At 40.5% G+C, this 17780-nt stretch overlaps 1 protein-coding gene across 1 annotated transcript in view; it reads right to left on the bottom strand.

Annotated features, from left to right (window-relative positions):
- Window positions 1–17780, bottom strand: part of ftsj3 (FtsJ RNA 2'-O-methyltransferase 3) — a 42211-nt gene that overhangs the window by 9980 nt on the left and 14451 nt on the right. The window contains exons 12-18 of the mRNA XM_034179915.1: window positions 17096–17251; window positions 15270–15405; window positions 12171–12367; window positions 4096–4204; window positions 3924–4005; window positions 3670–3796; window positions 847–947 (exon numbers count right to left, since the gene is read on the bottom strand). Coding sequence (XP_034035806.1) covers window positions 847–947; window positions 3670–3796; window positions 3924–4005; window positions 4096–4204; window positions 12171–12367; window positions 15270–15405; window positions 17096–17251 — 908 coding nt within the window. The remainder of the gene's footprint in view (window positions 1–846; window positions 948–3669; window positions 3797–3923; window positions 4006–4095; window positions 4205–12170; window positions 12368–15269; window positions 15406–17095; window positions 17252–17780) is intronic.

Raw genomic sequence — 17780 nt, 5'->3', positions numbered from 1 at the left:
AAGAGACAGGAGAAGCCGCCATGCTAAACCGGCTAAGAGTTAGTAGCTGCGCTAAGCTAGCGGATTCCTAAAAACACACAAAGTGAATAATGTGTAAATAATTTAGAGGTGATAGGTGACTCCTTAATCTGTATAATCCCCCATAAAATCGTTCCTGAAAGCCATATTAATTTTCCGAACGGTGTCCACCTGGAGGTCTCTCACAGTTTCTGGAAAAAAATTGATGCAGCAAATCTCCAAATTGTTCAGACATTTATTCGCAATAAAAATCCGGTGAGAGGGGTGGACCACTGCTCACACAAAGCCTGCTCACAGGCGAATGACGGAACCGACAGGCGTGAAAAAACTCACGCATGCGCACGAAGGTTCAAGCTTGTCTGATGCAATCACACGTGATTCAAATGCATATGGTTTTTGAAAAAAATAAAAAGGTCCGATACATTTCTCACAGACCTCGTACAACACCCTCCAGCCTTTGAAAACTTGCATCATATAAAACAGCATTAGAAATGCAGCTGAGATATTCAGTTTACTGATGTATTTCAGTTTTTGGAACAGTATCCTAGACAACAAACAGGTGGTGTAGTCTGTGCTTGTTTTCAGAGAAAAAGGTTCCCAGTTCGTCAACACCCTTGTCCATTCTCCGTGTAATGTGACGTTATGAGGAAGGGCAACCGGTGTCATACAAACAGCATAATGAACAGAGAGAACTGCATTATACAGAAAATGTGCATCTCTATTATGCCCCTAGCCAAGTATCCTGTAGTGTTCCTGGATAACAGCTGCTTTCATTTCAGGAAGGAAAAAACAAAGCAAAACAAAACAAAACCAAAAAAATCCACTCACTGGTGCTTTCTACAGGCACGACCTGCAAATCATCAGCAGCAGCAACAGCATCTCCTGACAGCCCACCAATCCCCACGGCTGCCTTCATCTTGGAAATTTCTCTGGATAATAGCAACAGAATGGGATCTTATTTACATTTTAGTAAACAACTTTACAAATTTTCTTATTTCATTAAGCCCCATTAAAAAAAAAAAAAAAAAAAAAAAAAAAAAAAAAAAAAACAGTTCGTCATGAACTCCAGCATGCCAAAATCGGTCCATATCAATTTAATTTAAATTTTTTTTTTTTTTGGCGGATTTTACTGACTGCAGTATAGCTGATGCAAGAACCGGGACATCCACTAGGTAGCGAATATGATTCGGCCGAAGACGGCTGAAGTTTACCGACCGGGCTCGGAATCTGCCTTTTGTTGTCAGTGATACAGTCCGTTGCTCCATGTCACTCACACATAGTACACGTTTATCACGCTATTAGCGTACAGTACACTGACTGTCACTGCTGGACTGATAGTATTGCACACCGGGCAATTTTTGCCCGCTGGCCTGATGGTCTACTGGCCTGCGGATTTTTTTTTTTTTTTACGAAGTATAATATATAATATAATAATAATTTAAAACATAACGCTATAGGTGGATACCGGTATATAAACCCTCCTATTGGTGCATAAACTGGCAGATCGGCCCTTTAGTCATGATTGTGGCCTGGACCAATGAGGTGAGGGGCAGGCCAATTACCCCTCCATCAGAGAGAGACGGAAGAGCAGGAGAGAGAGACGGAACGATATACAGAGGTGGAGCAGAGAGATACAGAAGAGCATGAGGGAGATACAGAAGAGCTAGAGGGAGATACAGAAGAGTCACAGAGATACAGAAGAGCCACAGAGAGAGAGCCAAGGCATCGACTACTTTGCTCGCCCAGAACCTGCCTTTTTACAGTTTCAAAAGTTCAACCTTTGTATCCAGTCATTGGTCCAGTCATTTCTTGCTTTATATGATGAATTGTATCATGCAAGTATTGATATATTATTTATAGTATAGCCTACAGTATTTATATAACAAATGTTTTTATATAATTTCTATTTCTAAATTTAAGTAACAAGGCTGAATGAAATGACAGCTTATTATGTCTAAAAAGTAATGTGACCTAATGTCAATAGACCGTACTTTTGATACGCCTATGATAACTGTATTTCGGGAGAACTTTTCATAATGCTTCTTATAGTGTTAAAATGTATGTGTCTCCTGGTGCACACTGATCGTTTAAGGGACCAAAAAAAAAAAAAAAAACACGCTGTCACAGCAGGCTTAATTTTTTTTCCCCCTTCAATACCTGGTGGTGGCCTGGTCTTGGTTACAAATGCCCGGCCTGAAAAATTTCCCCAGTCCAGCCCTGCTGATTGTATTCAACATGGAAACCAGATTTATTTTAAAAATAGCTGATATTTTCAGTTCCTCACTTGTTATGCAGATGCTGTATGTGTCATTTTTCAGGTTTGAAATGATGTTGGATGTACGTGTCTCTTAGGGGGAAAAAACAATGCCTGCCCACATCACATTTTTCTGATGTCAAGGATGATTTTTTTTTTTTTTTTTTTTAATGAGGCCTCATGGAATTTTTGTGGAAAAACAGGTTTCAAACGTTTTTGATGGCATCACTAGTTTCACTAACAGCTCAAGAGTGGTTGTTCATAAAAACTATTTTAAAATATATATACAAGTAAATAAACTGGTATGAATTAGTTTACATGCAGAGTTCGGGAAACCCAGAGGAAATATATTTTTTTAAACCTAAGACATCAAACCAATTTGGAAAATTCACCCTTCTTCAGGCAAAACTCTCTACAACTTAAATTAAATAGCAATACTGTAGCTGGATATTTTCACAGGAAAAGGCTGCTAAATTGACTTTCCCAAATAGTGACTATGGCAGCAGATTAAAAAGCATTTCTGCAAGTATGCAGCATGTTATCATTCAGAGTACAATTACAAACTGTCAGAAGGCTCAATGTCCAGCAGATAGCACATTACTAAGCATGCACCCGCCATTATTGATACAATTGCTTTCCTTTAAGATCTGTCCTTTCGTGAACAAGCGCATGCAGTGAAGGTGAGGGCCAAGAAGACTGTAATCTATTTACTGAAAGCCAAGAGGCCTCTGTGTACGTGTATGCATGCGTGCATGTGTATAACTTTGATCACGGACAAACTGGGAAGAGCTGACATTTGCCGTTTGGTATGCTTATATATTTTGGGTCAAGGACGTACACTACCAAAACAGAACACTGACAGGACTCACACGCCATTCTAAATCATTACAGAAACTTTGCATAATTTATTACCACCCTTGAAAAATGTCAGCTATCTATTTTCTAAACACTACCCCATCTACAGCCCATGGATACCCACAGGCAACGCGCTAGTATTCATGAACACACCCCTCTGCATGCACATGGAGATTGAGGCCACGTTTGCTTTGGATTTGACTTCCAGAATCAAATGTGTTTCAACAAATGTCCTCTCATGCACATTTGTTGACCAACACAAGTAGATTCTTTGTGCAACTTTTCACAAACGCTTTTTCATTTCTTATTGACTAACTGAACAAGAACATACCACAACTTGGACGTGGCCTCGCATCCCTCCCTCAATCTGTCTAAAGCCAGATCAGGCATCAAGATGTTTTGACTTTGTGATTAAAGAATTTCTTTATTTTCTATTGTGTTTGCACACATCTCTCTGAGGGCGTGGTGGATGCTCCTAGACACAACCTGTATCATTTTAAAACAAAAAGCACCATACACAGCCATACTAAAAGAGGTTTTACTTCTCATCATCACTGCTGTCATCAGAGTCACTGTCACTCTTGTCCTGAGCGTCATGTGAAGGTCCTGCCTCCTTCTCCGGCTGGGCAGCTTCCTCTTGCTCCCCAGCTTTCCTTTTTTTGCCTTTTCCTGTAAAATATACTAAATTGTCAGTTCAATAGCAAAGCTGCTAACATTTGATTTTCAATATAAATATTTTTTCATAATTTGAATCCTTTTTCTGAATCCATGAAGATGAAACAGGAAAGATGGTTACCCGCTTTCCCCTTCTGGATCCACTCAGACTGTCTCAGCTCATTCTTTGCATCTCCTTCCAGGTCAATTTCAGAGAAGATGCCCTACAAAAGAAAAATATCTTCAGTCACAGGTTGAGGTTTTAGTTTTCATATCTGGATGTGTTGCACTATGGGAGCACAAATGGGGCAAACCTTGCTGAACCACAAATTAGTCACACGCTCAAGTTTCTCATCTTTTCCTTCTAGTTCCACCAGCAACCCATTTTCCTCTCCATCTTCCTCTTCCTCATTGAACGCTACTCTGGAAACCAAGGCAAAATTTAAGACAATTATTAAAAGGCGTGACCAGTGTCTCTCCATAGGAATCACTTCTACATCACTGCCCAATTTCAGTTTCAAATATCAGGAAACCAATTAATTATTTAATGTGCTACTGACTTGAATGGTAAAACTAGACAACTGTATTTTTGAGAGGGAATGTGTGAGACTGTTGCCAAGTATGGATGTATGATTATATCAAGAAAATATCGGTATTGACTGATAAAACATTAAAAAGACGCCGATCAATCGGTATCTGCAGATATTAATATGTATGTGGTCAAAAAATGTCCAATAATGTTACACGTTCAGACTTTAAGAGCTTCAGCTTCAGTAGCTTGTCATCGTTTTCAAGGCACATTACTGCCCAACCACGCTGGGACTCACCAGGAAAGCAGATATTCATTATGGAAAATGTGGTTAATTTGGGGGATTTTAATGTAGTTGGCACTTGGAAAAGTTTTTAAGTTTCATTTCAGACCATGGCTGAGGATTTGCTCAAGGGGAGCAACTTAAAGCAGCAATTCATGATGGATTTAATCGTTCACGAGTCATCTTATAGAAGCCGAAAAGATCACGTAATGTGATGCCAACGGGCTAACGTGAGCGCGAGTTACCTGCATATATGTGTGCAAGCATGCCCACAGTGCACAGTCTCTGATCTGACAGATATTTTATTGTGAAATGGCAAAGGTATTAAATTTGGTGTTAAAAAAAAAAAAGACAAAGTTGTACCACGAGTAAATACAATGTACAATGAGCTGACTATTCTAAATAAAGAATTATTGATGTTTTATTTTTGGTGCCATATGCCCTGAGAAATTACATCATAAACATGGGGAATTTTGCCTGATTTCACCTGCTGCTGATAAACGCTTGGAAACATGAACCTCTCATAAAACTGGTCTTTGATGACATCATGTAGGGTAACGCCCCGTCGAGACACTCTATTGAAATGAATGGGGAAAATGAATTTTTTTTTAAGTGTGAAATTAGTGGGTTTTTGTGAACTTTAAAGGTGAACACATCAAAATGATTAAAATGTGCGTTTTGCAAGGATGCAGTAAAACAACTGGTGTTGCTTATTAGGTGAACAGATTTTCCAAAGATAATATGCTGAGAAGGAAAGTGAAGCTTTTTTGTTTGTTTGTTTTTTGAGTGCCTCTGGGACAGACTGCAGAAGTCCAGGACAGAGTGAGAATGATCTTCAATGCACGAATCTAAATACGGATTTTAACCTTTCATTCATGTGGCCAAGAGAACTATAACAAAGTGCGTTTCCTCTCCAAAAAGCGTGGAAACCAGCCGTGTTTGGGGTTTGTGCCACTGCATCGCGCCATACCAGGGCTGTAACATGAAAATTGCGAAATCCAAGGCAGAGGAGCTGGGGTCAAGGGCCTGCCGGACCCCAGAAACCAAATTAATTTTGTATCTAATGATACATTTTTAGCATCTCCTGGAAGAAAGAAAATCTCAAAAGCGCATATTTAAGAGCCTAGACCAGAGCTATTCAACTATATTTTTCCGAGGGCCAAATTTGTCAGAATACTATGATCTGTGGGCCAGACATTCTCGTGACCTGTACTATTACTCTCGGATGCACATTTGAGACAAATGTTACTGCATTTCTTTTCCCCTTTTTATTTAACAGAACATCAAAAGTATATACTAATGAAGTCACTGAGTGTGGGAAAGTGCAGCAGGCTGTCATTAAGATCACATGCGAAAATGTCTAGGTTTTTTTTTATAAAAGCAGTCATCTTTTCAACCACATCAGCCGCTGGTTTAACCCTCCCCTGAAGATTCAGATTAAGACCATTCAAATGATGCATGATATCACTTAAGCACATTTCTGAGACAAATTTCTCATCCAGCATTTTTGTCAGAAATGTATCAGCCTTCTTGTGCTTGCATTCACATAGAAAGGTGATAATTTCCTGACATATCAGCAAGTAGTCTGCGAAACAACCTGTGCTGAAGGTTGGATGTTGCTCTGATAAAGTTCACTGCAGCAATCAGAGTCCATGGTACTTTTCAGCTGAGAGCAGAGGACACTCTGGTGAATGAGACAGTGGACAGACTGTAGTTTTGGTGCAACAGCAGACAGTCGTGCAGACAGTCCTTTGACCCTTCCTGCCATTGAGGGAGCTCCATCTGTAACCAGCAGGTTATTACGCTCCAGGTCCAGTCCATTGTCTTTAAAAAAAAGCAATACGCTTTTGGAAAATTATTTCCCCTGTTATTTGTCATTCCAGTGGAATTAGGCACAACAGATCCTCCTTGAAAGTCACCGTTGAAAAACTGCACATACAAAGTTGTGCTGTATCAGAGCTGTCAGTTGACTCATCCACAGCCAGTGACATGAATTCAACTTTCTTTTCTTCAATTGAGTCAGAAGAGTCTCGAAAACGTCTGTGGCTAAAACATCCAGTCGTCTTGCAGCTGTTGTATCTGACAGAGGGATTGACTTGATTGAAGACATTACCTGCTGTTTTAGCTTGTGCACTACCAACTCGTCGACGGCAGCTAATATACATTCTTTCACTGTTTCGGAGTCAGTGAACGGCATTTTCTTTTTAGCAAGAACTCGCAACACGCAGGGATGCTGTCGTTGGCTTCTGTTGCAGAGTGCAGCTACGGGAGAAGATTGCAGTGCTTCGCTTGTAGTTCATATTAAGTCCTTTTATTGTTATTTGACGAGCATCAGAACCCGGTGAATATTCATTGTCAAAAAGGGAGTGAGCCGTAATGAAGTGCCTCCGCACGTTATATTCCTTATTCACCGAGCAACAGTCATAACACAGCAGGCACATAGGATTGCCTTCGGCATTTTCTACCTGCACATATTCATCAGTCCAGTCATTATTAAATCTTCTATTTTCGTTGTCAACTTTACATCTCTTCTCTTTTGAATGCGCCCGGTTGTCGTCGTCTTCTTCATTCGAGTTTACTGGCGGTTTGCAAACCAATACGGTACATTACCACCACCAACTGTTCGAGTGCCCGCAATGCCTTCACGTGAGGTGAGGCTGTTTGGAAACAGTGCTGACGTGCTGTAAAGGATTCAACGTGCCGCAAAGCACCACAAAATGTCGCAAAATGCCGAAAATTGGCAAATGCGCTTTGTAGCGGCTTTTGATTGTGTATTTATTAATATTTATGGGTAAATGGGCCGCGGGCCGGTCCAAACTTATTAAAGGGCTGGTTCTGGCCCGCGGGCCGCCAGTTGAATAACCCTGGCCTAGACTGATCCTTTCATTTGAACTGTCAATGATCATGTTGAAATAACAGAATATGACATGGAAGTAGGACCTGGATTGATTTTCCTTTTAACTGCAAACTAAATGATGCATTAACTCAGAACAATTAAACTACATGAAATTCATGAAGACTGAAAAGACTGTTACAGCAAACCACAGCTAAAGCTTGTAGAATATTTTGGAAAATCATGGTCAAATATCAATAACATACCTTATAGTAAAAAATTCAAATTCTTCTGTGAATTCCTGTAAATCTATTCAAAGCCAGTGTCTTTTTTCCAATGAAAGAAAGTCTACATTAATAAAAGAAGTCACTTATATTCTTGTGTAAATTCCTGTAAATCTGTTCAAAGCCACAGTGTCTTTTTTCCAATGGAATAAAGTCTATGTAAATGAAAAAGTCACATCATCTTGTCTGAAATCCTGTTTGAACAGCACAATGTTTATTTTCCAGGGAGAGAAAAATTCTTATGTTTCCTGATGGCGCAAGATGCAGTTCGCGTTTCCTGTTTCTTTTATCTTTCAGTTCATAAATTCAAGCCTGCGCCAATTCCACGGATTCTTGATTTATTATCAACTTTTTGACATAGTCTTTCTCGCCATGTTCCCTCTGTCCGACGTCACTCCGTGACACAGTCCTAACAAAGTTCTTCTTTTAACAACTTGATAGCTCTAAAAAAGTATGCGATGTCCACACGCTACGTTTATTTTCAAAACAGTGTCTTGCAGCAGGAGGTACGCAGCGTAGCAACCAACTAGTCCCACTTTACAACAACTGTCGTAACAGTCACACTTTGACTGAGACATTTTTCTCCGCGGATGCTGATTTGTAACTCTTATACAGATCAGTCTTCGCGGATTTATAAAACCTGCGTCGTAAAAAATAAGAACGCTTTGCGATAGGCATTTTAAAAACTTTTGGCAATCAAGATTACAGAGTACAACACCAACACCCCCCTTAACTCCCCACAATGAAATCCGCAGAATTACGTGGAGTTTTCACAGCCTTGCATACTAATCTAACTTGCTACGTGTGGGATGCTGGCCAGTCTCGCTGAGGAAGCCGCTTCTATGTTCACAGAATTGTGATCACAGCGGTCACTCATGACGACGCGTGACCGCTGTTAACATGACAGCTAGAAGTGGACCAGCTCCCGGCCCTCTCAGTTATGGGCTAAGCTGAATTAAACCAATGGCTGATGGCTTTTTTTCTGTGGACAAATGACAGCGCCACACAGTGGAACAATAATTCTACATGACTATGTGTGAAAATAGCAGGAGTGAAATCAGACACAACACTTCCACAGTATGTAATCATTATTATTCAGTGTTACTGAGATATATGCACTGTTTTTTTTTGGGTTTTTTTTTTTTTTTTGTATACACCGCGGGTTACAAAGAGGTTGAGAAAAACACATGTTGATCACAAAATACAAGAATTTGATTTGAAAGCCAAATTAAAGCCATATTACATTTGGAGACAAAAAGCAGCCCACACTGACTGTGTGTACTGGAGTAAGTCATGAAGTGGACTTAACTGGACAGAGTGACTTTAAGACAGCTAATAGGCAGCACCACAGGCTACATTACTATTATGGCTAAAAATAGCTGAAAATAGCTTATTTTTATCAGCTAGGCTACATCAGCGCCTGCACAAATTAAAGAGTTGGAAGTAATGATTCATAAACTGGTATATCATTTTTTTTTGTAAAAGACAGCAGTGATTGCAGTGCAATATGCCCTTTTAAATGTAATTTTTTGTGCAGTGGAGAACTGCTACTACATTTTTAGATCACAGAAAATGCCATAAAAAGCTGTATTTTTAGGTTTGTACAGCTTTAGGTACAACCAATAGTTAGGTGAAGTTTTTTACAGCCTTGTGGTAACTAAAGAAATATATTTCAGTTAGTTTCACATTTTATTTTGTGCATTTCAACAATGAGGAGTATCACTTTCACTGTGAGAAGGGCTCCTATAGCTTAACAGATATAGATTTAAGACTTTTTAATGCCAGGCAGAATGAGATTTAACACCAGTATTACAATAACCAAATAAAAAATGAAGGGGTCTAATACAATATAAAACAAATGGTAGAAGTCAAGGACAAATTTGCCTAATATCATTATTGTTTTAAGTCAAGACTGCAAAACCTGCTCTGAAAAGCCCATTTTCATTACAGTAGACATTCAATCTCACTCTCATATCATATACACTCAACAAAAATATAAACGCAACACTTTTGGTTTTGCTCCCATTTTGTATATGAGATGAACTCAAAGATCTAAAACTTTTTCCACATACACAATATCACCATTTCCCTCAAATATTGTTCACAAACCAGTCTAAATCTGTGATAGTGAGCACTTTTCCTTTGCTGAGATAATCCATCCCACTTCACAGGTGTGCCATATCAAGATGCTGATTAGACACCATGATTAGTGCACAGGTGTGCCTTAGACTGCCACAATAAAAGGCCACTCTGAAAGGTGCAGTTTTGTTTTATTGGGGGGGATACCAGTCACTATCTGGTGTGACCACCATTTGCCTCATGCAGTGCAACACATCTCCTTCGCATAGAGTTGATCAGGTTGTCAATTGTGGCCTGTGGAATGTTGGTCCACTCCTCTTCAATGGCTGTGCGAAGTTGCTGGATATTGGCAGGAACTGGTACACGCTGTCATATACGCCAGTCCAGAGCATCCCAAACATGCTCAATGGGTGACATGTCCGGTGAGTATGCCGGCCATGCAAGAACTGGGACATTTTCAGCTTCCAAGAATTGTGTACAGATCCTTGCAACATGGGGCCGTGCATTATCCTGCTGCAACATGAGGTGATGTTCTTGGATGTATGGCACAACAATGGGCCTCAGGATCTCGTCACTGTATCTCTGTGCATTCAAAATGCCATAAATAAAATGCACCTGTGTTCTTCGTCCATAACAGACGCCTGCCCATACCATAACCCCACCGCCATCATGGGCCACTCGATCCACAACATTGACATCAGAAAACTGCTCACCCACACAACGCCACACACGCTGTCTGCCATCTGCCCTAAACAGTGTGAACCGGGATTCATCCGTGAAGAGAACACCTCTCCAACGTGCCAAACGCCAGCGAATGTGAGCATTTGCCCACTCAAGTCGGTTACGACAATGAACTGGAGTCAGGTTGAGACCCCGATGAGGACGTCGAGCATGCAGATGAGCTTCCCTGAGAGGGTTTCTGACAGTTTTTGCAGAAATTCTTTGGTTATGCAAACCGATTGTTTCAGCAGCTGTCCGAGTGGCTGGGCTCAGACGATCTTGGAGGTGAACATGCTGGATGTGGAGGTCCTGGGCTGGTGTGGTTACACGTTGTCTGCAGTTGTGAGGCTGGTTGGATGTACTGCCAAATTCTCTGAAACGCCTTTGGAGACGGCTTATGGTAGAGAAATGAACATTCAATACACGAGCAACAGCTCTGGTTGACATTCCTGCTGTCAGCATGCCAATTGCACGCTCCCTCAAATCTTGCGACATCTGTGGCATTATGCTGTGTGATAAAACTGCACCTTTCAGAGTGGCCTTTTATTGTGGGAAGTCTAAGGCACACCTGTGCACTAATCATGGTGTCTAATCAGCATCTTGATATGGCACACCTGTGAGGTGGGATGGATTATCTCAGCAAAGGAGAAGTGCTCACTATCACAGATTTAGACTGGTTTGTGAACAATATTTGAGGGAAATGGTGATATTGTGTATGTGGAAAAAGTTTTAGATCTTTGAGTTCATCTCATACAAAATGGGAGCAAAACCAAAAGTGTTGCGTTTATATTTTTGTTGAGTGTAAGTTACATTGCGCTAGTTGAAAATGTCTCTGCTCCAACTATTCTGGCAACAAACAAAACATTGTTCTTGGTTCTGCTGCCTCACTTTGGTAGCGTAAGGCAGTGATTCTCAACCGGGCACCTAGGGTGATCGATCGTCAGGGGTGCCGTGGGCAATTATCGAATATCACCATTATCGGGTGTATGTGCTGTAATAGTGTGGCAGACGGTGTAATGCTCTTTTATTCCAGTAGATGGCAGCAAAGCACGCAGTAGCGCTGAGCCGTGTGCCGACAAGGAGGCGTGATCGCCATTTTAATTCCGGGCAAGTTAGTGATTTGTGTGCATAGAAGTTCACTTAGTCTCGTCAAGAAACAGGTGGAATATGCTAGTTCTCATATACAGCTCCATGACTATAATATACTATGTTACGTCATATCTGTACTGCACGTGTTGTTAACGCACCATGTAGAGACAGTCGAGTTAGTGGTGCGTGACACGTGACACATGACAGTGGTGTGCCGCAGGATTTTGTAAATATAAAAAGGGTGCCGCGGCTCAAAAAAGGTTGAAAATCACTGGCGTAAGGAGAGGCTTTTGCTGAATAATATATATAAAAAAAAAAAAAACCCGGGTTCTGGCCTGTTAAGACTATTGAAAGACTGACTCAATACATTTTAACATCAATTAAGGCCTTATTTTTAGATTAATAAATTCAATGCCTATGATCTCTTGTCCCACGTGAAATGTGAAAATCAAATCAATGTGCTCTCTAAAGAGAAAAATTTAAAAAGCCGATATCTTAACATAAGTAAAATGTTTGATACGTATAAACTGAAGTATGTTAAAATAAAAGTTGTATTAAATTTAGGCTCTTACTTCTTCTTTGGCAGTTTTTTCTTGTGAAGTTCTTTCTCTCGCTGTTGAACCTCTTCAAAGTCTTCATCATCTAAATCGGAGGCTAAGGACATTTTATCATCCTCATCGCCATCATCTTCGGATAGATTGATGTCATCGTCCTCTTCCCCTAGAGCGTCTGCTGTCTGCATGTCCCCTTTTGATAGATCAGCCAGCACCTGGTTGAAACATGAGGCAGAAGGAAGGAAAGCCAACAGAAACATCAAATTACAAACACTGCTAAGTCCAAGTGTAATAACTGTCAGCCAGCTAAGTTTGACTGGACATATCGTATTTTCTGCACAAGTCGCCCTTTTCATAGTTTGATTTTTCAAGTCTGACACGATCGGCACATTCTACGCAAGTTCCTGGTGAAGCTGCACTCTGCACATTCTGAATGCAGATGTTCTCCTGTGCACCTGGACTAAAAATGTCACTTTAGGAAAATTAAGCACTTTTCAGTGAATCCTTTATATTCCAAATATTCTTTGGGTGTACGATGTTATAATATTTCAAGATTCCATGGTACAGAGGCCATGGCAGAATTTCGTCAGATGAGATGAAATATTTTCATCAATGACCATTTTTTCATGACGAAAATGAGACAAGAATGATACTAAGTCAGTTTTCTGAAACACTAAGAACAAATTAACATGCATTATTGCTGATGAAAAATATGAGACTAAAATGTTTAGCAGTCTCTCCATTTTCATCTATAAGCTCTTATGCTTTGTAAATGTTTCCAAAATGTGTCGCCTTCAGCAGAGTTCGTGCTGAGGCCATCCTGACACAAAATCATCAAGGCTGGATGCAACATATTAAAAGGTACCATAGGCGCAGTTGAGAATGCACACATTCAAAATGTTCAAAAATCAGTGTTTAATATAACATTGTCTCTGTTTTGTTTGATTCTCCTCACTGCTGTCAGCTCCTCAGTTTTCTGTCTGGAGTCAGTGGGTCATCCTGCCGTGTATTTGAGTGTAGATTTGTAAAGGCCATTACAGCCTCTTACATTTTTTTTTCCAAACTACGAACCTAAAAGCTAAAACATTTGTGTTTAATGACTGCGGGTTTAAGAAAACAATGGCATTAATAATTACATTACACGTCATGCGACTAGTCAAAAAATAAATAAATGTGCTGCAGAGTAAATTCATCAAATGCCAATGAAAAACATTTACAGTGGTCCCTCGCTATAACGCGGTTCACCTTTCGCAGCCTCACTGTTTCGCGGATTTTTTAGTCCAATTTTGCATGCTGTTTTGTTTTTTTTTACAGTGCATTGTGTTCCGCGGCCTCATCAAGCAGCCGGTCACGACACCGCGAAGGGAGAGCACGCGCATTGTGTTCTGCGTGTCTGTTTATAAGAATCTTCTCACCCAGAAGAAAAAGAGTGCCAATAACTACCCATAACTGTGTTCTACACTCAGAAAAAGACACCTGCAGCGAGGTGTGAGTCAGTGGAAAAAGACGCGACAGCGCAGCAGCGCCAGGACGAAGAGGCGCGATCAGAGGAACTGTGAAATACTGGTCAGTCACTATTAATAATTTCTTATGTGTCTAACTTCGTACGTTGATCGTTAAAATTAAATTCGTTAGTTCTAAAAGCCATCATAATTATTTATAGGAAAACGTTCTATTTTTATTTCTCAAACAAATGTTTGGGCCTGAAAACAGGTTGGTCTTATTTTTCTACTCAGGTTTGAACTTTGAGAGTGTTTACACACGAGAGAAAAGTGAGAAAATGTTCATGCCTGATTGAGAAAAGTGTATAAAGTGTGTAGTGAGGGGTTTTACAGCTTTAAAAAATAAAATAGCTGTAAAAAATAACGCTGGCCACTTCGCGGATTTCGCCTATCGCGGGCTATTTTTAGAACGTAACTCCCGCGATAAACGAGGGACCACTGTAATGAAAAAAGTTTTCATTTACACTCTGTCTCACAGTGTTAAAGTGTCTGATCTGCTCTCTGAGGCTCAGATTAAAGTTACTGTGTGTAGATTTTTTAACAGCAGTAAATGCTACATCCATCCAATATCAATTTGTTTTTATCATTATTTATGACTAATCTATAACAAATTACTTCTTATTTTGGCTGCTCCCATTAGGGGTCACCACAGCAGATCAATCGTTTACATCTCACCCTGTCCTCTTTAACTTCCTCTGTCCCACCAACCACCTCCCTGTCCTCCCTCAGCACATCCATAAAACTCCTCTTTGGCCTCTTTCTTCTCCTCCTGCCTGGTGAATCCATCCTCAGCATCCTTCTCCCTATATACCCTGGGTCCCTCCTCTGCACATGCCCAAACCATCTCAATCTTGCCTCTCTGACTTTGTCTCAAAACCGTCCTACCTGAGCTGTCCCTCTGATATGTTCATTCCTAATCCTGTCCATCCTCGGCACTCCCAAAGAGAATCGTAACATCTTCTGCTCTGCATCCTGTCTTTTTGTTAGTGCCACTGTCTCTAAGCCGTACAACTGGTCTCACTACTCTCTTATAAACTTTACCCTTCACTCTTGCAGATATTCTTCTATCACAAATTACTCCTGCCACCTTTCTCCACACTGCCTGCACTCTCTTCTTCACCTCTCTACCACACTCTCCATTCTCTGGCATTCCAGACTTCCTCATACAATACCACAATATTTCTCTTGGCACCCTGTCTTAAGATTTCTCTAACTCCACAAACATACAATGTAATTCTCAGGGATGAGAATGAGCAAAGAAAAAACAATGAAAATGGACGGGGGCCTGGGAGCTGCTGAAGGCCCCCAGCGTGATCAAGAGGCAGTGCATAAAATCTGGAAAAAGTGAAGCGCTGTAAGTACTTTCTGGATGTGCGGTATGACTAAAACTAATAAGGACATTTGACACATGACTAAGACTAAATTAAAAAACAGGTGACAAAATTAACACTAATTTCCAGTGTACTGATCAGAATCAGAATAGTTTTATTGCCATATGAGTGAACAAGTTCACAACATTAGGAAATTGCTGCAGTACTTGGTGCTAACATAAAAGACAAAAAAAACAACAAAAAAAATCGGTGCGTTAGTGGCATCGGTGTGTTAGTGGCATCACCTTTTGTTTCTTGACAGTACTGAGAGAGAAGAGGGATGTGTCACTGGTGTCAGCAATGGAAACACCTGGAAGGTCCATCTTAAGCTCCACCCTTTCCCTCTGCTTCCTTCGCTCCTTCAGCAGCTTCTTCTTCTTTCTGATAAAGTGAGACAGAGTTAAGTCTCAGTCACACTGTGACTGATCAAGAAAAACATATGAGGAGATGATACATTACGTTTGTGTTTCTTTTTGTCAGACAAAAGTTTTTTGCCCCAGCCACAGAGTTCCTTCTAAGCTGATGCCTGTGAAGTCTGTCATAAGCTGATGCCTGTGAAGTCTGTCATAAGCTGATGCCTGTGAAGTCTGTCATAAGCTGATGCCTGTGAAGTCTGTCATAAGCTGATGCCTGTGAAGTCTGTCATAAGCTGATGCCTGTGAAGTCTGTCATAACTTTTGTGCGTGTTCAAAATCGAGTAGAGATCAGTAGTCTGATCTCTCTCTCTCTCTCTCGATCTCTCTCTCTCTCTCGCTCTCTCTCTCTCGATCTCTCTCTCGGTCTCTCTCTCGATCTCTCTCTCTCTCTCTCTCTCTCTCTCTCCTCTCTCTCTCTCTCTCTCTCTCTCTCTCTCTCTCTCTCTCTCTCTCTCCTCTCTCTCTCTCTCTCTCTCTCTCTCTCCTCTCTCTCTCTCTCTCTCTCTCTCTCTCTCTCTCTCTCTCTCTCATCTCTCTCTCTCTCTCTCTCTCTCTCTCTCTCTCTCTCTCTCTCTCTCTCTCTCTCTCTGTTAGGGGATGTTCTCATGCATGAACAGTGAGGAAATATGACATCATGCTTTCAGATCACGGCACACTCGGCTCAAATCCAGCATATACATCTATATATCCAGAAATCCTACAAATGTGACATCCATTCACCTTCATATATATAATTTTATTACGAAAGCCACACCGATGAGGGTGAACAGTGCTGGAGATGCTGCTGCACCCACAGTTACAGACTGCGTAGGGAGGCTGCCTTAACTTTGAGGAAATTCCTCACCTGTCATAACATTACATCCCCCCTTGTGGTTTCTGATGTCTCTGATGTTTCTGTGAGTAGGAGCTGGAGCATAATTAAGGTGTCAAACAAAACCAAAATCTCCCAGATATTACATGCCATATACGCCTCCAATATATTCTAACTTCAGCTCTCACCAACACAGCCTAAATACCAATAAACATGTATTTTACTGTAAAATGTCAGTGTTCGCCAGATGTTACCCACACACATTTAAGAATAATAAAGCACCTTCCAAAACATATTTTAAGTCAGTTCCCCCTAGAAATGTACTGTTCTCTTCTGCCTAAAACAATTTCACAGACGTTCCCTTACATAAAGGTAAAAATTAAAAATGACTTGGTGACAAAACATCTCACCAGTAAAGCATCAGCTAATTCACCAAAACCACTGCTCCATATCTAAAATCAGAAAATCCTGCCAACAGTACAAACATAAAAAGAAACTGCCAATGACTCAAAAGTTACACAAGGACAGACTCTCCAGAATTGTTGAGTCAAAATAAGAAAATAAAAACATTTTGATTTTAATGTTGGTGTCCTGTGTGACTGTTCAGTTTTATGCATAACTTAATTCTATTTCTGCAGTTTTGGTTGTCTCTCCTTTGCATTTCTCCATTTTTGTCTTGTATTCAGCAAGCGTATTATCATATCAATGTTTTTTATGGCAGGAATAGTGTTATTTAGATTTTTTAAACAGACAACACTCATGCTTTAGAATCTTGGAAACAAGTGACAAATGGATGACAGAAAATAAAAACAGAAATAAATGTTTAAAAAAAGGACTTGTGTACCGTTTGAGTTCAGCCACCTCCTCAGCTTTCACTTCTGCCAGTTTCTTCTCCATTTCTTCTTCATCTTCATCATCATCATCATCTTCTTTTTCATCATCCTCTTTCTTTGTGTCTGGCTCATCCTCTGAATTACTCTCTTCTTCATCAGAAGTTAAACTTATGAACAAAGAAAATATGTCTGATTTGCTGTGACACATTCTCAAAGAAACACAAGGATGAACGCGTTGAGTATTTGCTTATTTTCATCAGCTTTTAAAAAACGTGTTCAATCCCAGAGCTTTTTTCCCAGTACCCCCCTTCCACACCATATCACCCTCTGAGCTCTACAAACAACACTTCAATCAATCAATTTTTTTATATAGCGCCAAATCACAACAAACAGTTGCCCCAAGGCGCTTTATATTGTAAGGCAAGGCCATACAATAATTATGTAAAACCCCAACGGTCAAAACGACCCCCTGTGAGCAAGCACTTGGCGACAGTGGGAAGGAAAAACTCCCTTTTAACAGGAAGAAACCTCCAGCAGAACCAGGCTCAGGGAGGGGCAGTCTTCTGCTGGGACTGGTTGGGGCTGAGGGAGAGAACCAGGAAAAAGACATGCTGTGGAGGGGAGCAGAGATCGATCACTAATGATTAAATGCAGAGTGGTGCATACAGAGCAAAAAGAGAAAGAAACAGTGCATCA

This window comes from Thalassophryne amazonica, chromosome 10, assembly GCF_902500255.1.
Source record: "Thalassophryne amazonica chromosome 10, fThaAma1.1, whole genome shotgun sequence".
Taxonomy (NCBI): domain Eukaryota; kingdom Metazoa; phylum Chordata; class Actinopteri; order Batrachoidiformes; family Batrachoididae; genus Thalassophryne; species Thalassophryne amazonica.
The sequence above is the reverse complement of the archived record's forward strand: the minus strand, read 5'-3'. Positions and strand labels throughout refer to the sequence as shown.